The sequence below is a fragment of the Cavia porcellus genome, unplaced genomic scaffold (genome assembly GCF_034190915.1).
Source record: "Cavia porcellus strain 051 isolate PalLab524CR breed Dunkin Hartley unplaced genomic scaffold, mCavPor4.1 scaffold_17, whole genome shotgun sequence".
Lineage (NCBI taxonomy): Eukaryota > Metazoa > Chordata > Mammalia > Rodentia > Caviidae > Cavia > Cavia porcellus.
The window spans coordinates 71943799-71965496 of NW_026947500.1; the positions used below are offsets into that span (position 1 = coordinate 71943799).

The following is a 21698-nucleotide window of genomic DNA, read 5'->3' on the forward strand; positions in this document are numbered from 1 at the left end:
ACTGTGGAACTGTGTCATGTAAATAAAGCCATAGACTCTGCTTCCCATGCGACTCAGCACTTAAAAATCTCCACCAGCCGGGCGTGGTGGTGCACACCTGTCATCCCAGCACTCGGGAGGCTGAGGCAGGAGGATCACCACACGTGTCAGGGCAGCCTGGGTTACGCAGTGAGTTGGAGGCCAGCCTGAACTACAGACGGGGATCGTGTATGAAAGAAACATCTTCAGCAGCTCGGGTGGGGGCCTTACCTGTGATCCCAGCACCGGGGAGGTTACGGAAGGAGGCCAGCCAGGCAGCAGAGTAAAACCCTGTCTCACAGCAAAAAGTAAAACGTCCTGGGTGTTGTCAGTGACAGAGCATGCATGTGGCATGTGTGATGCCCTGGTTCAAGCTCTAGTGCCAGGGGGAAAAGTCTCTTCAAATATAATTGCAGCCTGAACACTGAAAAAACTCTTTTGATGTTCTGAGCTCTAAACCAGGTCTGCCTTTGGCTTTCTTTGGGCATCTGTATCATTCTCGATTTGTGTGTGTGTGTGTGGTATCAGGGATTGAACCCGGGGACTTCATAGTGAGCTAGTCCAGCACCTCCCGCTTTTTTGTCTTTCTGAGACAGGGTCCCACCATGCAGCTCAGGCTGGCCTTGAGTTCACTGTGTAGTCCAGGCTGGTCTCAAACTCATGATGGGCGATCCTCCTGCCTCAGCCTCCCGAGTGCTGGGATGACAGGAGGGCGCCACCACACCTGGCTTCCAGAACCTTTTTATAATTTTCAGTTTTGCGACAAGGCCTCGCTAGGTTGTCTAGCCTGGGCTACAATGTGCTCTCCTCCTGTCTAAACCCCACAAAGTGCCGCGTTGCAGACACACAATATTTCTCAATTTGTTGGGAATGACTAATCTTTAAAGGTCAGTTACTGGTGAGGATTGGAGTAAGCAATGTTCTTAAATTCCTGACACATTACTGGCAGCCAAGAAATACTAGGAAATGTGGTGTGGTAATGCACGCCTGTAATCCCAGCATTTCAGAGCTAAAACCCAGGGACTTAGCTCAGCTGCATAAGCACCTGCCTGGTGAACATGAGGTTGTTTGATCCCCGGTACAAAAAAAAGAGGCAGAGACAGGCAGATTGCTGTGAGTTCAAGGCCAGCCTGAAGTGCACAGTGAGACCCTGTTAAAAAAAAATCAAAGAGCAAAACGAAACAACTACCCCTGCCCCCCAAGCAAACCCCAGGAAATTCTAGGAAATGTTCTGATTGAGCATTAGATAAATCAGGGAAAACTATACGGAAGGAGCCACCTACCCCATCAATTGGCTGTCCACTGTTAAACACCTTTCCTGTTCTGACTTGGCGAACACTGGAGGGAAGTGAGGAGAAACAATTTGTCACTTCTCAAGGAATATTTTAGTGTGACACTTCCTTCCTACCAGACTGTCGCGTCAAGCTATCAAACTATAAAGTACCCGTCATGTTTGGTTTTGTTTTCTGAGACAGGGTCCCTCTATGTAGCTCAGGCTGGCTTTGGACTCTCAGCAATCCTCCTGCCTCAGCCTTCTGAGTGCTGGGATTACAGGTGTGCGCCATAAAGCCAAGGAAGAATTCTCAAAGCACCCTGCTGCGGGAACTGGAGCGGGGAAGTGGAAGACTTGAGTACAAACGATCGGTTCAGACCTTGAGCAAAACCCTACAGGAAAACCTCTCTACTCATCAGCTATGTGTCCTCCGGTGAGTGTGGCTGGGAGTTCCCTGGCTCTGCTTTCACACCTGTAAAATAAGATCAAGGCTTCTCTAAACACGGGTGAGAACGAATTAACGCCACACCCACCTGATGCACATCACCGCTAAACTGCAGCCATCAGGTCCCTGCTGAGTGGAACGGTTCACGGTTATTTTCTGAACGCTGGAACTGGCTTGGCCACTTACTGGGCCCTCGTGGTACTCGGTACAAGGACCCACTAACCTAACACTTACTGACATCTAAAATACCAACCGGCTGAGGAGTTAATTGAGTGCATTTTAGGGTTGGAGTGTAGCTCAGCGGTAACATGCTTTTCTAGTTTGTGGGAAGCCCTGGGTTCCACCCCCAGGACAAAAGCGACTAATAAAACAGTCTACATGCTTACAGAACGATATCCCAGTGGCCGCAGGACACAAGAAAGTCTGTCAAAAACTAAGTAACGTTTTAAAAATTCATCAATTAGTGATAGGGAAAAGCAGCCAAGGGAACAGAACATATGGTAAGGGGTGTGGTAGGGCACACCTGTCCCCACCCCAGCACTCTGGGTTACTCTGGGTTACTCTGGGAGGCTGAGGCAGGAGACTCACTAACTAGAGTCCACCCTGGACAATTTTATTCGATTTTTTATTTTCTTTATTTCGAGACAGGGTCTCGCTTGCAGTTCAGGTTGGTCTTGAGCTCTCTTTGACACTTTTGTTTTTTGGGTACCGGGTATTGAACTCACAACCTCGTGCTTCCCAGGCAGGCACTTAATGCCTGAACTAAATCCCCAGCCCCTTGAGCTCACTTTGTAGCCCAGGCTGGTCTTGGAACTCGCCACAATCCTCCTCCCTCAGCCTCCTGAGTGCTGGGAGGGCAGGCAGGCGTCACCACACCCGGCCCAACCCTGGGCAATTTTAGCAAGATCTTGTCTCAAAATAAAAAATAAAAAGAGCGGGGCTGGGGATTTAGCTCAGTGGAATAAGCACCTGCCTTGCAAGCAGGCGGTCGTGAGTTCGATCCCTGGTACCGATAAAAACAAAAAAGAAAAAAAAAAGTGTAAAAAAAAAAAAAATAAAAAGAGCTGACTATATAGTTCGGTGTGAAGGCTCTGGGCTCAATTGCCAGTACTGGCATTATTTTAAAAGATAACCAGGTACCACAGGGTGAGACAAGCTTGCAGTCCCGAGACCGAGGGGTCAGACCAGGGTTCTCAGATCCAGGTGCCTCCTGGCAACACCCAGAGTCCTTTTCGAGTGGTCACCAAGTCTGGGATCTAAATGCACAGCACAGCTCCTGGTAGAAGCTAACCCGACCCCAGATGTGGGCAGAGAGGGGCTGCGGGCTACGGGAGGAACCCGGATTTGCAGGCTGGCTTCCCTCGGAGAGCCGGGGAGGACAAGGACGAGATCGGATCATTTAGGGACCTGTCGGTGGACAGCAGGGCAAAGCCTAGGGTGGAGCACGAAGGGCAGGCGCCAGGCCCAGGTCCCCAAGTGGAAGTGTGCCTCCACGGAGGAACGGGCGCCAGGGAAGCAGGGACCCGATGCCCACGAAGAATAAGGAAAGCGAAGCCTCCACGGCTTCAGCCCGGGACTGAGCCAGGCCCCTTTCAGGCAGGGAGAGCTGTCCCACCGGCACAGTGGCTGAGCTCCAACCAGCGGCCACAGCCACACGTCCACCGCCACCGCTATCAATATAAACATCCGCATCTATCTCGGGTTCTCCAGAATCCACACACAAACAACCGCCGCAGCATCACGGCACGAGCTGGGCATGCGCGGTGCAGACTTTGGGCTTGCGCACTGAGTAGTCCTAAATCCCAGCACTCACACTCGGTGCCTAATGAACTTCGGGCATGCGCAGTTGTATCCCTAGAAGCCAAAACGTGCCCGCCCCAAGGTTGGGCCGGAGCCGGGGCATGCGCACACGGCCACCCGTGCACCGTGTAGTGTGAGCATGCGCGTGCTGTCTGCCGGGAAGCCCGAACCCTCCTACATGTCCTGAGTGTGTGTTCCTTCCACCCGCGAACCTAAATGTGGGCAAAGGTTGCCCACAAGTTTCCAAAGGTTGAGTTTGTAGCAGTACTCCTCCAGTGGGGCTGGTCATGCCCACAGCGCTCCACGTGACCCGAAGGGGACAAGAATGCGATGTCCGGGCCGCCAGCCACACCCCCTCGGGCCGCGGTACGTGCCTGGCGTCACGTGCGCCCAGCGCGAGGCCGGAAGTGACATCAATGCCGTGCGCCGCCAGTATGGCCGGGCCATGGCGGCGAGCGCAGGTTACGTGCGTCTTTGGGCCGCGGCGCGGTGTTGGGCGCTGCGGCGGCCGCTCTTGGCTGCCGCCGGGGGGCGGCTCCCGACTGCGGCTGGACCGTGGATACCGAGAGGCCGGCCGGCCTGCGACGCCACACCTCCTTGGGGGCTTTGGGGCCGCGGACCGGCCACCGCAGGCCAGTGGCGAGGGATATGGGAGGCGAACACCCGCGGCGGTGGGGCGTTCTCTGGAGGCGACGACGCCTCCGAGGGCGGCTCGGAGGAGGGGTCCGGGGGCGTAGGGGGCGGCACAGGTGGCGGGGAAGGCCCGGTCATTACGGCGCTCACGCCCATGACGATCCCGGACGTGTTCCCGCACTTGCCGCTTATCGCCATCAGCCGCAATCCTGTGTTCCCGCGCTTTATCAAGATTGTCGAGGTAATGAGTACCCCCGCCTCGGCCTCAGTTTCCCCACCTCTGCCAGCACCAGGCTAGCGCCTTCGTGCCTCACGACTTTATCAGAGACGAACTCTCGCAGTGTCTCGAGTTCGAATCCTTGTCTGTTTAGCACTGGCTTGGCGCGCTGGAGCCAAATTCCTCCTCCCCACTTCAGACCCTTAGAATCAGGTGCGACGAGTTGAGCCCGATGCACTTAGGATTGTCCTCTTGAGAGTCCTGGTGGTAGAAGTCGGCGGGCTCAGAGTCAGTGTTGGCATCCGCTTAGTTTGCTGCTGGTCTCTGTAAACGTCTTGCAACACTCCCTCGGAAGACAGTTTGAGAGCCTGTTGGGACGTGGAGTCCTTCCTTCCTTAAACAAGCATGTCTTTGACTGCTAGACGTGTGTCAGAGACCTAGATGCCAGAGATAACATCTTACCCTTGGATCTCACTGCCAGAAATCAGCTAGCAGGGAACGGTGTTGGAGACTGGAAACAGGTGGGAAGAGGAGGACGTGATCTTTCCTTCAGTACAGTGTTTGTGAGCTTGTACCGTGCAACAGGCGTGGAAAATACAGTGCTAAACAAGTCAGACACAGCCCTGGGCCTGGGAAGCTTGTTGGCTTGGTGGAAGAAACTGAACCAATAAGATCCTGGCAGAGTAAGAGCTGTGAGGGGGAGGGGAAGAGACAGGGTGATGTAACAGGGAGAAATCTGTGAGTGCAAGAAGTGTGAACTTTCAGAGGAAAGTCGTCTTCTCCTCCACCTTGTTTCTGTGTTTGAAAAACAAAAAGAATTTTTTTTTTAATCTCCTGTGGAAACTAAAGATTGTAAAACAGGAAAGTGAACAGGGAACTGTGCAAACAAGGTCACACAGTGCGTCAGCCTCTGTGTTCACCCTCTGGCTCTTTCTCTCCACCCTCTGCTAAATAAATCCCCAAGGCCAGGGAAAGGACACGTTGGAGAGGCAGCAGCCAGGAGTGTGCAGGGCCAGCAGCCCCCTCTGCCCCTTCTCCCACACTGCAGTGTGCTCACCGAGGTGCCCAGGGCCTGCCCCTGGTGCTGCTGTGCTTGACACTGGAGCCAGACTGGTCCGCCTTCATTTCCTGATCTGCTTCTCTCTGGCAATCCTATTAAACCTCCCAGCCAAGGCATCCGGGGCTGGGGCGGTTCAGGTCTGGTCCTCAGCCCTGGAAAGAGATGGGTGCCCCTAACACTGGCCCTTGCACCGAGGTGGCTTTTTAGAGGGCCTGTCTTTTTAGGCTAGCCAGGAAGGTGCGGTGAGTGATGCTGGTAGTGCTTAGAGGCCAGCCCATGGGCTTTGCTGTTTTTCTTGCTTTGTGATAGAAAAGAACGCACTGTATGTAGGGCGGGGAGACAGGTGCTTAGGACACCCTTTTTAGTTCTTGGCTGTGGGGAAATGGGACACCTCTGGAGCCAATAAATGTTTCTGAACCTGTTAGCAGAGCTCTCTTTATTGATTTAGTAGTGGGCTGACCTTACTGTGACTCTGGAGTAGGGAGCAGTGGCTTTACTGAACATTTCATGGTAGTGGGTAGTGGATCCTTCAGTTGGATGTGCTGGGCTTTCTTCCCGGCGTAAGTGCAGTACATCCTTAGTGTCAGGAGCTCCCAGATGTAAGTGGAGAGCCCCCGTGGTGGAGCGGCTTAAACGCCAACTGTGCAGTCCCTTCCTCAGCACCAACTGTGGATTTGTTTGAAATGCTTGTTCTCGGCACCTGAGGTCTCCTTAATCAGGAACCTCACAGGTGGGGCCCACAGTTTTAACCAGTTCTGCTGGTGATTCCTGTTCCCATCAGAGTTTAAGGGCTGTCGGTGAAGATTGGCCCAGGGAGGTGGGCATGGTGGTGCCCACCTCATATTTCAGCCACTTGGGAGGCTGAGGCAGAAAGATTGCAAGTTCAAGTCCAGCATTGGGCAACTTGGGAAGACCCCGTCTTCAGAAGGGCTGGGGCCGGAGCTCAGTGGTAGACTACTCCTGCATCCAGCCCCCAGTATCTCCAAAAAGAAGGTAAGGCTGGCCTGGGAAGGAACAGACACTTGAAAAAGGTCAGCTGACCTTAAGAGTGTCACGTGGCCTGGAAGACAGCACCAGCCCTGAGCCTGCCTCAAGTAACATCGAGAATGTTCTGTTAGACCAGGGTGGTTTTGTTCTGTGTTTTGTCTGTTTGAGACAAGGTCTCACCACGCAGTTCAGGCTGGCCTTAACGCACTTTGTAGCTCAGGATGGCCTCAAACTCACTGCAATCCTCCTGCCTCAGCCTCCCGAGTGCTGGGATGACAGGTGGGCACCACACACGTGGCTATCCTACAGGTTTTGGACATCAATGAATAGCACCCAAGTGTGGTTAGGACATAGTTTCGTCTGAAGATTAGCAGCAGTTACCCGTGTGGGAGGTGGGCTCTGTGGAGTTACACAGTTAGTGGTGTCCTTAGGTTAATGAAAACAGAACGGTTTGGGTTTTCAAACTAAAACATTCTAAGCTGGTAGACACCTGTCATCCCAGGCCCCTGGGAGGCTAGGAAGGAGGATTGCAAGTTCCAGCCCAGCTCGTGTGACTTAGAAACCTGTCTCAAACATTAAAAAGGACAGGGAGACAGCTCAGTGCAGAGGCCCTAGGTTCAGCGCCCAGTACCACGGCAACACCAGACTTAAGTCATTATGCTCCAGCTGTAGGAGGGATACCAGGTGCTTGTTTCTGGCTATTTGTCTACTTTGAGCTTTCTTTAGGACGGAGAGAGGAACCTAAGTAGATAATCCTGCCTTCCAGCTCAGTGTTCCCCAGATCATGTTGACTAGTGTCCCAGGTCAGACTGTCCCCAGACAATGGTCTGGAAAACTCTAGAGCCACCCTCGATTCCCAGCTGGACCCTGGACCCTGCGTTTCACTTTGGGGTCATTGTCATGCTAGGTTAAAAATAAGAAGTTGGTGGAGCTGCTCAGAAGGAAGGTTCGACTTGCCCAGCCGTATGTCGGCGTCTTTCTAAAGAGAGATGACAAGTAAGTGTCACTTTTCCTCCCTCCGTCCACCGAAGCCACCCTTCTCACCAGAGTGCTGGACTACAGAGTAGTTGGGAGCTTTTTGCTGTGATGGACAGGAAAGACCTCCAGCCGGGCAGCCCCCTTACTCTGAGGATGGGGGTTATTGCTCCGTGTGTTACATCAGTGGTCCCCAGCCCCTTAAGCAACAGGACTGATCGCCACACATGTGGCAGGAGATGGTTTAGTTCCTTTTATTAGTATGCATTTGTGAGGTGTAATATTTCGGTAGTTCAGCCCCACTTGGGGTCACCAGACCCTGGATTCCCTAAGGAGCCGTGGCCTGCATCCTGCATCCTGCACACGCGCAGTTCACAGTGGGGTTTGCTCCTGTAAGGGTCTAATACCTCGATGACCTGGGAGGAGGCGGAGCTCGGGCATTGATAGAGCTATTGGGAATCCAGAAGCGTCGCCCGGTTGCCTGCCACCGACTTCGGGCTGTGGGACTCCTTTCCCAACCGAGTTCCTGTGTTAAACTCCACGCGTTGGAGTGACTGCTCTGCGGCGAGCACTTGCCTTGCCCGTCCTGTCCCCCGACCACAAAGGAGAAACCCCATGCACTGTCCAGGTGGGGCAGGTGACCCCACGGTAGTAGAATTCGGGTGCCCCTGTGCTGCTTCCGAGTAGAGCTGGCGAGGTGAACAGCGGGCTGCAGGGCTGTCCACCCCGACTCCAGATGGCTGCTCGTCCCACTTCCAGATTACAAAGTGACTGTGTCGAAGCAGGCACTGTCACAAGGAGTGCAAGAAACCCAGTCCCACCTGGGTGCCTTTCTCATGGCCGACTTAGCAGGGAGCTGGCTGTTGTGTACACTGTGCCCTGGTGACGGGCCGAGAGCCCTGGAGGCTGCCCGTGGGCTCAGTGGTGGCTGTCAGGGTCGTTCTTCCTCACCCTCCACCCGGGCCGTCCCGATGTGCCCAGCGCGGCTACACCGAACACATCTCCGTGTTCTGCCCCTCAGCAATGAGTCCGACGTGGTGGAGAGCCTGGATGAAATCTACCACACGGGCACCTTCGCCCAGATCCATGAGCTGCAGGACCTCGGGGACAAGCTGCGCATGATCGTCACGGGATATAGAAGGTGCCTGGGCGGCCACCAGGGGGCCTGGCGTGGGCTGCCAGCGGGAGCCACCTCCACGTGGCAGTGATCAGAACCTGGGGTCCCCAGCCCTGGCCTTCACTGGGCCCTGCTCCCCCACCAGGATCCATATCAGCAGACAGCTGGAGGTGGAGCCCGAGGAGGCCGAGCCAGAGAGCAGACAAAAGCCCCGCCGGAAGGCCAAGCGGGGGAAGAAGGAGTCGGAGGAGGAGCTGGGCCCCCAGCCCCCGCGGGAGGTGGGGCAGGAGCCGGCCTCGGAGGGCCCCGGCGAGGTGCTCATGGTAGAGGTGGAGAACGTGGTCCACGAGGATTTCCAGGTCACAGAAGAAGTGAAAGTAAGTCACCAGGAGCTCCCTGCAGGGCCCCACCAGGGAGAGACTTGGGCACAGCTGAGCGCCGGGCTCTCCTGGGACACCTGGCACCCTCTCCTCTCAGTCTAGGAGGGCTGGGCCTGGGAGCTCGAGGCGGTGCCCGGCTCTTGCTGTTCCTGACGGAGGGAACAAGGGGGCAGTTCCTGGTCCTGTTCCAGGGCCTTCCCTATGTGGGGAAGCTGGGGACACCACAGTCTCTGGCCCCTGCTGCCCAGCCTGGGCTGTCCTACCTTCCATGTGACTGGACAGGCCAGGTTGCAATCAAGGACCCAGAGTGCATCAGCCCCTTGGCATGTGCCCAGTGTCATCAGCCGCCTCCCAGAGGGGCACATGCCAGGGGTGGCAATGGCTCTGTCTGCCCCCTGGGGTCACCGTGGGCCTTTGCCAGGAGAGACCTGGGGGTGGGGATGGGCGCCATAGATTGTAGTGTCTGCCGTGGCCCTGCTGGGGCCAGGCCTGCCTGCTGGGGACCGTTCACCGTCCTGCACACTCAGCCCTCAGTGGCTTTGGAGCTTCAGTAACCTGGGCTGGCCAGGGAGAGGGATGGACACTTCATTCAGTTTTAACTAATTTTGATGCAGAGCGCTCCCTGAGACTTTGCTGCCCTGGCAGCAGGCTGTAGCGTTTCCCACGAGAGCCCTGCATCGAGGGGACTCAGGTGCCGTGGTGAGCCTCCGAGACCCCAAGGGCTGTGAGCACGCTCTGGTTTTTAAAAAATTAATTAAATAATTATTTTTTGCCTTTCTGAGGCAGGAGCTCGCTGTGCAGTCCAGGCTGCCTTGAGCTCACTGTGTAGCCCAGGCTGGTCTTGAACTGGCAACGATCCTCCTGCCTCAGCCTGCCGAGTGCTGGGATGACAAGCGTATCCACCATGCCTGGCTGCTCTTTATTTTTGAGCCAGGGTCTCACTAATTTTCCCAGGCTGGGTTTAGACCTGGTGATCCTCTGGGATGACAGGTGATTTCTTGGTAGGCAGGTGCCAGTCCATCCACTGACTGGCTCTGGTTCCTATGAGGAGTCAGCTCAGGGCCAGGCCCAGAGCAGGTGCTTTCGGGGTGTGTAGAGCCTTTCCCAGGCCTTGCTGTGGTGTGGGAAGCTTATAGTTATAATCCTGTGGGAAAGTTTGTGGGATTTTAGCGAGTTAATTCCAACCTACCAGTTCCAGTGCAATCCACAGTGAGAATCAGGACACCAAGGCGTACGAGCCAGAGGGGTCCTAGGCCCAGCTGGGGTAAAGGTTAACTGGAACAAAGGCCACCACCCAGGCCGCCCCGGTGCTGAGGAGGGGCGTGATTGGGGATGAGCGACTGTGATGGTGGCGGGGAGTGTGCAGTGTGCTGGGCCGGGTGGGGTCTGGGGTCACCTCTGCAGCACCAGAGAGGGGCTGTGCAGAAAGAGATCCGCGTAGCACCGTTCCAGGGGTACCTAGCGCCTCGGGTCTGCGGTGCGAGTTTTTATTCCCTGGGAAGTCACAGCCTCCGACCTCGAGGCTGAGCCCAGCCGACACTGTGGATGGAGCCTGGCTCTCCCTCCTGCCCGGCTCACACGTGTTCTCTGGGAGTTGGGGAGGCCAGAGAAACAGTGTCCTGTCACCTTGCTTGAGAGGCTACACGTCTGCACCTTTAAAGGTACTCAGAGGACGAAAACCCCAGCCAGCCCGGCCGTATCAGTACTGGGGCCAGGGCCAGGTTTCCCTAGTGCAGAGGGCCGCCCTTCTGTCAGGAGAGTCGCCCAGCTGGCCCTGCTCAGGTGTGCGATGTGGCCACAGCGAGCTGCCAGGGTTCCTGGCTACATTATGCCTGAGCCACTCGCACTCCAGGCACATCGGTGCCCCAGCTCGAGGCATCCACACCCACCTCATTCATTTTCCAAAAGGCATCGCACCTGGGTTTCCACCAGCCATGAGGAAGCCTGCATGGGGCGGTCACGAGTTCCGGCCCGGCTTAGGCCAGGTCGCAGGCCCCCGGGTGAGACATAAAGGGCTGGGGTGCAGCTCCGAGGTGAGCGTTTGCCTGGCAGCCTGAGGGGAGGAAGGCAGCCCCCTCCTTCCTAAGCCTGCTCAGCTGACAGCTTGGCCTTCACTCTTGGTCCCTGGCGGCTGTGGCCCTGCCCCTCGCGTCTCTGGGCTTCAGTGGGGAGCAGGGCAGGCCGTGGTGGGCGGGGCTGCAGGGGTGCTGTGACAGCGCCCTGTCCGCTCCCCAGGCGCTGACCGCGGAGATCGTGAAGACCATCCGGGACATCATCGCCTTGAACCCGCTGTACAGGTCGGAGTCCGCAGCCGGGCACGGGCTTCCCTGGGGCGCCGTCCTGGCAGGCAGGGAACCGGCGAGTGGCCGGGGTGCGCGTCCCGGCCTCTGCAGTGGGAGACCTCCGTCCTGGTGCCCACGCCCGAAGCCTGCCTTGCCAGCAGCTGGGGGACAGGGGAGACAGTATGACAGGGTCACCCTGTCGCCTGGTGGGCAGGGGCCACAAAGGGAGCAGTCCCATCCGGTTCTAAACTCGGAAGCCTCAGGCAGCAGAGCTGGCTGCCACCAGTGTCCCCAGGGCCTTTCCCAGAGCCACCAGGGAACAGGACACCAGGGCCCGGGTTCCTAAGGGGTGGTGTCCAGCGTCCATGTCCCCGTTCTGTACCCCACAGAGAGTCGGTGCTCCAGATGATGCAGGCAGGCCAGCGGGTGGTGGACAACCCCATCTACCTGAGTGACATGGGCGCTGCGCTCACCGGGGCCGAGTCCCACGAGCTGCAGGACGTCCTGGAGGAGACCAACGTGAGTGCGGCCCCGCGGGTGGGCTTGAGCGACCTAGCACGTCTCCGGTGTGATGCGCAGGAGTCTGCCCTGCTTCCGGGTGGCTTCATGGTCGCCACCCCGCATGCGCGGCATCGTGCTGTGCTCTGTGGGGCCCTGGGCTGGTGTGTGAGTGCCCCCTGCTCCCAGCCACTCTGAACAGCGGGTCCCCCAGGGTGGCAGCCTTGTGGGCTGTGGCTGACGTGGGGTGGCGGGGTCAGCTTAGTGTAGGTGCCCTCTGCTCTGCGCAGACACTGGCCCCTCATTTTCTTGTATCCCTCTCCATAGATCCCCAAGCGGCTGTACAAAGCGCTGTCCCTCCTGAAGAAGGAGTTTGAACTCAGCAAGCTGCAGCAGCGCCTAGGCAGGGAGGTGAGGGGGCGGAAGGGGCGGGGCCTGGGTCCTGGGGGCGGGGCCTGGAGTCCAGCGCACACTGGTGACCTCGAGACCCCCTGCAAGTGCCAAGGGCTTCGCCATCTGTAGTCTGTGTTTCGAGCTGGGGTCTAACCGCCTCACGAAGGATGATCTGCGACTCAGGCTCCAGCGATCCTCCTGCCCCTCAGTCAGCTCCCTCTCGCCCCGTGGACTCAGCCGCTGAGGCTCTGGGTGCTGAGACCCAGGCGGGGACCTGTGACTGCGTCCTGGTGTCCCAGTGCTCCCAGGGAGGACGCAGGCCTGTCCGATCCCGAGGAGGGCATTTGTGGGCCTCTGTCACCCTAGCGACCGTCTTGGGAGTCAGGACCCAGTCGGGGAAGGGGAGGCGCTGCTTGCTGCCCGCCACCCTTGAGGCCCACTTGCCGGATTTGAGCGTTCTGTGGCCAGCCCGGCTTGTCCGCTCTTAGCACTTTCTAGACGTGACTTACTTCTCCCTTTAGGCTTTATTTAAGACGGTTCCAAATCTAGCACACTTGGCCGTGGACAGATGCACCCCAGTGACCTGGAGTGGGGGCCCCAGTGTCCTGTTGCTGCGCCCCTCCCTCAGAGGAGGCCCCGCACTGTCATCACCAGGGGAAGCAGGTCCTCCCCCAGCGTCCAGGCCCGTGACTGCCGTAGCAAGGCCTGTGCTGGGGGAAGACATGGGTCCCAGCTGGACAGAGGCGGCGGCAGGTTACAGTGCGCACACCTTTCGCCCCAGTTACCGAAGGCCGAGGCAGGAGGGACTAAAGTTGAAAGCCAGCCCAACAATTCAGTGGGACTGTCTGAAAAATATGGAATGCGGGGCTGGAGCTCAGTGACCCGCCCGGCCCTGGCCCGGCCCAGCGCCGCAGAGGGAGGCGGGCAGGAGACGGCGGGCGGCAGGGCAGAGGCCTCACACGCGGCCGCCCCGGCCTGACGCTGGCCCTCCCGGCCCGCAGGTGGAGGAGAAGATCAAGCAGACGCACCGCAAGTACCTGCTGCAGGAGCAGCTGAAGATCATCAAGAAGGAGCTGGGCCTGGAGAAGGACGACAAGGACGCCATCGAGGAGAAGTTCCGCGAGCGGCTGCGGGAGCTGGTGGTGCCCAAGCACGTCATGGAGGTGGTGGACGAGGAGCTCAGCAAGCTGGCGCTGCTGGACAACCACTCCTCCGAGTTCAAGTGAGCGCCGGGCGGGCACCTCGCTCGCGCACACACGGTCACCGCTCTTCTCCTGGCGCAGCTGAGGGGCCTCCCACTGGGCTCCGCAGATCCTCGTGGGCTGCGCCCGGGAGAACCCAGCTAGGGGGACCCAGATAACATGGCATGGGCCCAGGCCTCGTGTGTGCTGAGCCATGCTTGGGCCACAGGCTGTTTTCTTTTGAAATGGTGTGTCCCCAAGGTGCCATCTGCTGGCCTTGGCCTCCAGGATGCCAGGCACACTCCACTGCACTCCGGCTCCCCGTGGTCTTCCGCCTGTTGGCAGAGCCCCCCCGTCGTGGGGTGCTGTGTGCACAGGGGTTGGGGCGCTCTGTTCCCCTCACCTCAGCCACTAGGGCTCGGACAGTGCCCTGTAGCATGTGCCTGCCTCAGCCTTGCAGGGTTTGTGTTGTTCAGTGCAACAGGTTCTGTCCCGAGGTCCCAGGCACCCCATGTCCCCAGGATGCTCGCGGCCCCTGCACTGCTGCCCAGCCAGGATCCGTCTCCCCAGGGCAGCCCAAGGTGCCTGCAGCCCAGGGCTGGCTCGGCCATCAGTGTCCTTGACAGGGATGTCGTGTCGCCCTGAAGCAAGCCCTCTGTGCGGCCTTCGGCCTGAGTGATCCAGGGCCTGTTGGCCTTCCTGCTGCGTCCCACAGGCCAGACAGTGACCTTGGTGGCCGCATGTTCTTGGACGGCCTGTCACTGCGCTGGCTCCCTCAGGCGCCCCGTAGTGGCTCTCAGCCCTGAGAGAAAGCACAGCCTAGTACACAGCCCTGCCGGCATGTGCCAGGCCCCGCTCGGGGGCGGGTCTGGTGGCCCCGAGAAGCCCAAGGTGTGGCCCTGCCGAGCCAGTGGTGGCCCCAGCACAGCCCCTGCTCACCGGCTGTCTGTCCTGCCGCAGTGTCACCCGAAACTACCTGGACTGGCTCACGTCCATCCCGTGGGGCAGGCACAGCAACGAGAACCTGGACCTGAGGCGGGCCCAGGCGGTGCTGGAGGAGGACCACTACGGCATGGAGGACGTCAAGAAGCGCATCCTGGTGAGGCTGCCGCGCAGCGCACGGTGGGGTTGGGGCAGGGCGCGTGCAGCCGGCTCTCATGTCACCAAGCCACTAATGCCCGAGAGGTCCCCGCCTCGCAGCCCTTCCCATCCTCGCCACCGTGTGAGGGCCCTGTTCCCAGGGCTGTCCTCCAGGGCCAGGATCCAGGGCTTCAGGTATCACCTCTCCTGTGCGTGAGCTCCGAGGGGCGCATGGCCCCCGCTGGGCAGCACAAGCTCGTGTCCTTAGCCCTGGGCTGGACTGGGCTGGACACACGGGGCAGAGCCCGTCACAGTCTGGGTTTATGTGGGGTCGCAGGCCAGGGTTGGGGATGAGGCCAGGGCTTAGATGCTGAGCGGGGTCACAGCCTGGGGACTCCTGCAGCCCCCTGGGAACCACAGCCACCCCTCCCTGCTGCCACGTCATGCTGGGGCCCCAGGAGCCGGGCAGGGTGGCAGAGGCCAGTGGGGCCAGGCCGGTGGGCTCTGTGGGCCCTGTCCCTGCTGTGGCCGGGGCCTGCGTTGCCTCTGGTGGCCCCTTGGGGACGAGCCTGGCCCTTTGGACAGTTGCGGCTGTGCACGGGCACAGCCCTCACCCTGCCCATCCTGCAGGAGTTCATTGCTGTGAGCCAGCTGCGCCGCTCCACGCAGGGCAAGATCCTCTGCTTCTACGGCCCCCCGGGCGTGGGCAAGACCAGCATCGCACGCTCCATCGCCCGCGCCCTCAACCGAGAGTACTTCCGATTCAGCGTCGGGGGCATGACCGACGTGGCCGAGATCAAGGGGCACAGGTGCGTGCCGCGTCCCCTCCCGCCCTGCCTGCCCACCTGGGCCTCCCCGGCAGGCTTTCCTGTTCTTAGCGTGCCCTGGCCCCGACTCCACTCGCTAGAGCACAGAGCTGTAACACCCGGTGCTGGTGGCCGTCAGGCCTGGCTGAACCCAGGTGCTCCATGGGGCTGCGCTCACCTCCTGTTCCTGGAGTCCACCCCAGGCCCTGTGTTCCAGCTGGAGCTCAGTGTGGCTTTGTGGCCCGGTCGGCTGGGTGCCAGCCCAGGACCAGGGGTGGGGTTGGCTCTCAGCATCGAGCCAGCTGGGAAACCTCAGCTCCTGTCTGGTTTCCTTCCCTGTGGTGAGGCCCAGGCCCCTCTGCGTCCAGGAGCTGAAGCAGAGCCGCCCTGGCGGGGAGGAGAGGCCTCAGCACCTTCCAAAGTAGTGGGTGCCCCTGGCATTGAGGTGACCTCTGGGGAAGGGAGGAGAGGACAGGAAGCTCACAGCTGGGCTTGAGTGGATCATGAGGGTAACAGCCAGGAATCCCCCTCCGCCCTCCAGGGTCCCCACCTCCCTGGGTGAGAGCTCAGGGCCTCCTGCAGCCCAAGGGCCCTCACAACCTCCCGCCCCCCCGCTCCTGCACCGTACCAGGCTCTGCTGCTCCAGGGCCTTTGCACAGCTGTGCTCTGCTGCTTGGCCTGCTGCAGCTTCTGACACCCACTCCAGACCTTCCTTGGCCAGAGGCTGTTTCTAGGTCTTTACACACACATGTGCACACACATAGAGACCCAGACTTAGTGGCTCATCCACCCCACAAGCAGCGCTTGACATGGGCCCCCACGCACACAGCCTTTCTGCCATGAATCAGACTCCCTCTCTGCCTTCTGCTGTGTCTTTTAATAGGGTCTCACTGCAGTTCAGGGTGGTCTCAAAGTCCCTGTGAGGTTCAGGCTGGCCTGAACTCACAGTGATCCTCCTGCCTCAGCCTCCCAAGGGCTGGGATTTCGGGCATGCGCCACATGTCCTGGTTCCTGTCTGCCTGAGCAGTGGCTTACGCACAGGCACACGGGAAACAAGGGTGGGTAGCGCACCAGGTCTCTGTGGCACACAGGTGCCAGGGCGCTCGGGCCCCTGACCCATCCTGGCCCCCACAGGAGGACCTATGTGGGCGCCATGCCGGGGAAGATCATCCAGTGCCTGAAGAAGACCAAGACGGAGAACCCCTTGGTGCTGATAGACGAGGTAGCCCTCGCGCGGGTCCCTCACGTCCCCCACCTCAGCCCAGCCTCGGGCCTGGGCGGGAGGGCCGCCCCAGCAGGGACCACCTGGTGACTTAGCAAGCTCCGTCTTAGGAAAGACTCGTGGGGACCCAGCGGGTGCCACCCTGGCACCAGAGGAGCCACTGCAGCACCACAGCGCTGGCAGGGATGGTGCGTGAGGTGGTGACCCCAGCCCTGGTCTCCCCGCCACTGTCCTAGGTGGACAAGATTGGGCGCGGCTACCAGGGGGACCCGTCGTCGGCGCTGCTGGAGCTGCTGGACCCCGAGCAGAACGCCAACTTCCTGGACCACTACCTGGACGTGCCCGTGGACCTGTCCAAGGTGCTGTTCATCTGCACGGCCAACGTCACCGAGACCATCCCCGAGCCGCTGCGGGACCGCATGGAGATGATCAACGTGTCGGGCTACGTGGCCCAGGAGAAGCTGGCCATCGCCGAGGTGGGGGGTCGGGCAGGGCTCTAGGGGTCCCCGGCCTGGGAGGCCAAGCCTGCCCCTCGGGACTCCCCAGAGGGCTGAGCTTCGAGCGCTGGTGCAGGAGGGCAGGGCGGGGACCAGCCCTGGTGTGGGGGACCGTGTGGCCCTGTGCCCGTCCAGGTGCCCGCAGCCTCAGCGGCAGGCCGAGGGCCGCGGGTGCTGGCTCAGCCCCGGGTGAGTGGCACCCCGGTGGGCGGAGGCTGAGCCCGCTCCCTGCCCGCAGCGCTACCTGGTGCCGCAGGCGCGCGCCCTGTGCGGCCTGGACGAGGGCCGGGCGCGGCTGCCGGCCGCCGTGCTGACCCTGCTCATCAAGCAGTACTGCCGCGAGAGCGGGGTGCGCAACCTGCAGAAGCAGGTGGAGAAGGTGAGCCCCGCCTGCCCGCCCGCGCGCCGCACCGCAGGCCTTGCCCCCGCTGCCCCTGCACCCGGCCCACCGCCCACTGCCTCCGCCCTGCCCAGGTGCTGCGCAAGGTGGCCTACAAGATCGTGAGCGGCGAGGCCGAGGCGGTGGAGGTGACGCCCGCCAACCTGCAGGACTTCGTGGGCAAGCCGGTGTTCACGGTGGAGCGCATGTACGGGGCCACGCCACCCGGCGTGGTCATGGGGCTGGCCTGGACGGCCATGGGTGAGTGGGCGCTGCCCAGGCGGTGCGGGGCCAGCTCCCGGGTGCCGGGGACTCGGTGGCTCAGGGCCCCGCACCTCCCCAGGGGGCTCCACGCTGTTTGTCGAGACCTCGCTGAGGCGGCCGCGGGCCAGGGCCGGGGAGGACGGGGAGAAGAAGGACGGCACGCTGGAGGTGACCGGGCAGCTGGGCGAGGTGATGCGGGAGAGCGCCCGCATCGCGTACACCTTTGCACGCGCCTTCCTGATGCAGCGGGACCTGGACAACGACTTCCTGGTCACCTCGCACATCCACCTGCACGTGCCCGAGGTCAGCCGCGCCCCACCCGCCCCCTGCACCCGTCGCCCGCTTCTGTGCCCCAACACAGCCGCACACCTGCTGCTCCCCGCAGGGCGCCACCCCCAAGGACGGGCCCAGTGCTGGCTGCACCATTGTCACTGCCCTGCTGTCGCTGGCCCTGGACCAACCCGTGCGGCAGGACCTGGCCATGACGGGCGAAGTGTCCCTCACGGGCAAGATCCTGCCTGTGGGTGGCATCAAGGAGAAGATGATCGCGGTGAGTGTCCCAGTCACCAGTGCCACCAGGGCACAGCAGTGACAGACGGGACAGGGCTGTCCCCTGGCTCCTGCCCCCGGCCCTGCAGCCCCTCAGGGTGACGCACTGCCTCTGCCTGGCCGCTATCTTTATGCAGGGTCCAGGCACAGGACCTGGGGGCCGCCCGTGCATGGTGCCAGGGACCAGTGTTCTCAGTTGGCCCAAGCGGGAGGCTGGGGGTGTGGTGCAGGGCCGCCTGGCGTTCCCCCACTGTTGCTGTCACTGCTGCCTGCGCTGAGCCAGCGTCCCGCGCCCCCAGGCCAAGCGCGCCGGCGTCACGTGCATCATCCTCCCCGAGGAGAACAGGAAGGACTTTTACGACCTGGCGGCCTTCATCACTGAGGGCCTGGAGGTGCACTTTGTCACCCACTACGCCCAGGTCTTCGAGATCGCCTTCCCCGGGGCCGAGCGGCACGCGGAGGTCCTGGCCGTGGAGCGGTGACGCGGGAGGGGTGGGGGACCGGACGGACTGAATCAGGGAGCTGAATCATGAGTAAAGCAAGCATTTTTGGTACCGGGCGGCTGGCGCCTGTGTCTGTGCCCCGGAGGGCGAGTGGGCGCGTCGGGGACAGAAGACACGCACAAGGGGTTTCCCTTCCCGCAAAGCAAAGCTTTATTCCGGGCTCACTCCTGGGCTCAGTCCTTCTTGGCGGCGGCCTTGCGCATGGCGGCCAGCACGTTGCTCAGCTCCTCGCGCTTCCTCTTGGCGCGGATGTGCGTGCCCACCTGCGGGCGGGACAGAGGCGCTGTCACCCCAGCCCGGCCGGCCTGCCCGCCCGCCCCGCCGGTACCCCCCCCCCCACCTACCCTCTTCTTGATGAACTTGAGCGCCCGCTTGTCCTTGGAGACCTTGAGCAGCTCCATGGCGCGCCGCTCGTAGGGCGCGAAGCCGCACACCTCCCGGATCATATCCCGCACGAACTTGGTGTGCTTGGTGAGGCGCTGCGGGACAGGGCGGGTCAGCGGGCTGCTGCCTCGGTTTCCCGGGCTGCGCTCCGGGCAGAGGCTGCAGCGCATCAGCCTGCACCAGACCTCAGCCGGGCAGGCCCGGGCCCGGGGCTAAGGCGGGGCTGAAGTCCAGCACACGAGGCCAGAGCGCACCCCCGGGCCCCTAAGAACCAGAGCTACAGCCGGGCGCTGGGCGCATCCCCTCACCCCAGCGCTCGGGAGGCCGAGGCAGGAGGAGAGTTGTGAGTTCGAGGCCAACCCGGGCTACACAGACAGACCCCATCTCAAAAGGACACAAAGTTAAAAAGTAATAAAACCCCAAAGCGAGGAGAGCTTCCGCGGCAGGACAGCAGCCGCGCGAACTCTGCATCAGGGCTGGCGCAGTCCCTGCGCCGTGGGCATTGCCCCGCACCGGCGGCCGGAGTCAGAGTTGCCCATGAAAAGCGACAAATCAGACCTCGGGTCAGCTCCTGGCGAGCCGAGCAAACTCCTGCTCGTACGTCAAAGTCCCAAACTTGCGCCCTCCCTGTCGGCCCCGGTGTCGCTCAGTGCGCGCCCCGCGCAGCGATCCGTCTTCCTGGAGTCCTCCCGCCTGCCACCTCCCGGGGACCCCGCCGAACCCCGAACTCACCCCACGGCGGCGACTGTGCCTCGGTTTGCTCACGTTCTTCGTCACCTTGTGGCCCTTGTTGAGGCCCACGGCCATGGGGTAGCGCAGGGCCATGGCTGGGAAGCGGGGGGACGAAGGGCTACGCTGAGCTCAGGCTCGGTCCCCGCTGCCCGGAACCCCGCCCCGCGGCTCCCTCGGGTTCGCTCGTCGCACCCGGCCACCCGCTGACCCGCACCGCAGTGCCGGGGCCCTGGATGGCAGCGGATGCCAGGAGCGAGAGCCCACTCACCTGCGGTTCTGCGACGGTGGCGGCGGCGGAAGGCCCGGGGCCGCGCGGAACTCTGGGATAGCTACTCACCGCCGGAAGCGCGGCCTAGAGCGGCACGAGGCTCGCGGGCGCCCCCTGGCGGCGGGAGCTGCCTGTGAGCGCTGGACATGCGCAAAAGGACGTGTTAGAATCGTGCCGTTCCTGGCGAGTTGGACCCTGTGGGGCTTCTCTCAGGGTGGAATAAAAATTTGAGTTCCACTCTCGGCGCTTGTTCGCTGACCCTGCGCCAGCGGCGTCAACTGGACTATTTACCAATTAGTGCGACTGTCTGTAGGCAAACAGATACATATACATAGGGACGTACATTCGTGCATACCTAGCTGGGGGTGTAGCTCAGTATGTGCCATGAACTAAAACCTGCAGTGACAAGGGTTGATTTCAGAGAGCAGGTGTGTTACAGCGCCTCCTGGTGGCAGGTGAGGTGAATTTAAGAGAGCTCAGAGATGGGACCCCACAAAACCGAATCAGATAAAGGCAAGAACAAAAGCACAGGAGTTTCTATAGCAGGAGTGCTTCACCATTTGGAGCTCAAACCCAGGACCCTCCCAGAGTGCTGAGATGGCAGGCATGCACCCCGCCCCCAGCACATTCCCCTGACTTCCTGAGTTCTATTTCTGCCTCAGCCTCAATTTCTCCATCTGTGAAATGGGCTTGAGAATTCTGGCTCCTTTGAGTTGGAAGGCCCAAGGATTTTGAAATGTAAACCAATAAGACAGATGAGGGACAATGGATTTTATTATGAAACGGGAGGCAGAACCTGCTCTCTCCTGCTCCTCCTAGGTTCCCCTATCTGATGTCTCTGTTGGCCCCAGTGTCCAGGCTGCCGGGATCCCTGCTGCGCCAGCCCCAAGAGGGGGCTCCAGGAGCAGATAAAACACGGGGCGGGGCCAAGGGCGAGATGGGACGAGGCCTGAGGACGGTGCATGCTCTATGAGAATAAGAGGAGGGGTTGGAGGGCTGAGGTTCAGTTTAGACACGCACAAGCATGGAGGGGGCAGTGCCTAGGCTTCAGAAGGGGCGGAGCTCGGTGGCTCACAGCCAGTCGAGAAGGCAAACTAAGACTAAGGGCGGAGCATTGGACCAGGAGGGGCGTGGCCTGAAACAAAATGGGCAGGGCCAAGCCCGGGGCGTGAGCCAGCGCGTGACCTGGGAGCTCCAGGCCTGTTTGTCCGCCGCCGAAGAGTCAACGCGCGGTAGCCCAGCCCCCATGGCCCAGAAAGACCGGCCACTCGCTGCAGGTCCCTGAGGCCGCATCCCCTGCGAGGTTCTGCGAGAAGGGCTCGGCCCCATGTCCTGGTCCTGCAGGCTTCACCATCCACGTGGCCCCAGGACCGTCTCTGCCCTCAGAGAAGCAGCACCAAACCCCACGGCCAGGCCGGCCCGCCCTCACACGGTGTGTCCATAGCACTGCGTGCTGGGGCGCCCAGGGGGAGGCTGTGTCCACTGCGATGTAGAAGGCCCGGGGGACGCCCAGCTTCCGGCAGGTCCCCACCAGGTGGAGGTCAGTGCTGCCGGGGTCTCTCCAGCCGGAGCCCCTCCACTCTTCTGAGCAATGGATGTTTAATTGAACCAATCAGCAACATCTAGCATTCAGGCAGCTTCACACACATCTCCAGATCGCTGGCCTTCCTCCCCCACTCCATCGGTCCTGGGGATTGAATGTGGCCTTCACAATAAGCCACAAATCCCGGCTCGTTTGAAAAAATTATTATTTTG

The 21698-nt window shown here is 60.8% G+C and overlaps 3 protein-coding genes across 6 annotated transcripts in view; 1 reads left to right on the forward strand and 2 right to left on the reverse strand.

The window, feature by feature from the left end:
• The window catches only part of Catsperd (cation channel sperm associated auxiliary subunit delta), a 40643-nt gene extending 36673 nt beyond the window's left edge, over positions 1-3970 (reverse strand). Inside the window, exons 1-4 of one of the 4 annotated variants that reach the window (XM_063228792.1) lie at positions 3352-3970; positions 1825-1862; positions 1302-1356; positions 250-309 (exon numbers count right to left, since the gene is read on the reverse strand). In XM_063228792.1, coding sequence (XP_063084862.1) covers positions 250-309; positions 1302-1356; positions 1825-1835 — 126 coding nt within the window. In that variant the 5' untranslated portion in view covers positions 1836-1862; positions 3352-3970. The remainder of the gene's footprint in view (positions 1-249; positions 310-1301; positions 1357-1824; positions 1863-3351) is intronic. The other 3 variants (XM_063228790.1, XM_063228793.1, XM_063228791.1) reach the window with 3 other exon arrangements.
• On the forward strand, positions 3957-18610 carry Lonp1 (lon peptidase 1, mitochondrial). The gene is made up of 17 exons (XM_003460930.5): positions 3957-4410; positions 7341-7429; positions 8430-8549; positions 8671-8902; positions 11141-11202; positions 11577-11706; positions 12013-12096; positions 13080-13300; positions 14220-14358; positions 14970-15148; positions 16280-16367; positions 16604-16843; positions 17103-17243; positions 17339-17504; positions 17587-17810; positions 17893-18057; positions 18356-18610. The coding sequence occupies exons 1-17, from the start codon at positions 3982-3984 to the stop codon at positions 18536-18538; spliced, it is 2892 nt and encodes a 963-aa protein (XP_003460978.3). The 5' UTR covers positions 3957-3981; the 3' UTR covers positions 18539-18610.
• Positions 18611-18685: 75 nt separating this feature from the next.
• Rpl36 (ribosomal protein L36) lies at positions 18686-20081 on the reverse strand. The gene is made up of 4 exons (XM_003460931.5): positions 19944-20081; positions 19676-19770; positions 18904-19038; positions 18686-18822 (listed from the first exon to the last, which is right to left on the reverse strand). The coding sequence occupies exons 2-4, from the start codon at positions 19766-19768 to the stop codon at positions 18733-18735; spliced, it is 318 nt and encodes a 105-aa protein (XP_003460979.1). The 5' UTR covers positions 19769-19770; positions 19944-20081; the 3' UTR covers positions 18686-18732.
• Positions 20082-21698: the final 1617 nt, after the last annotated feature.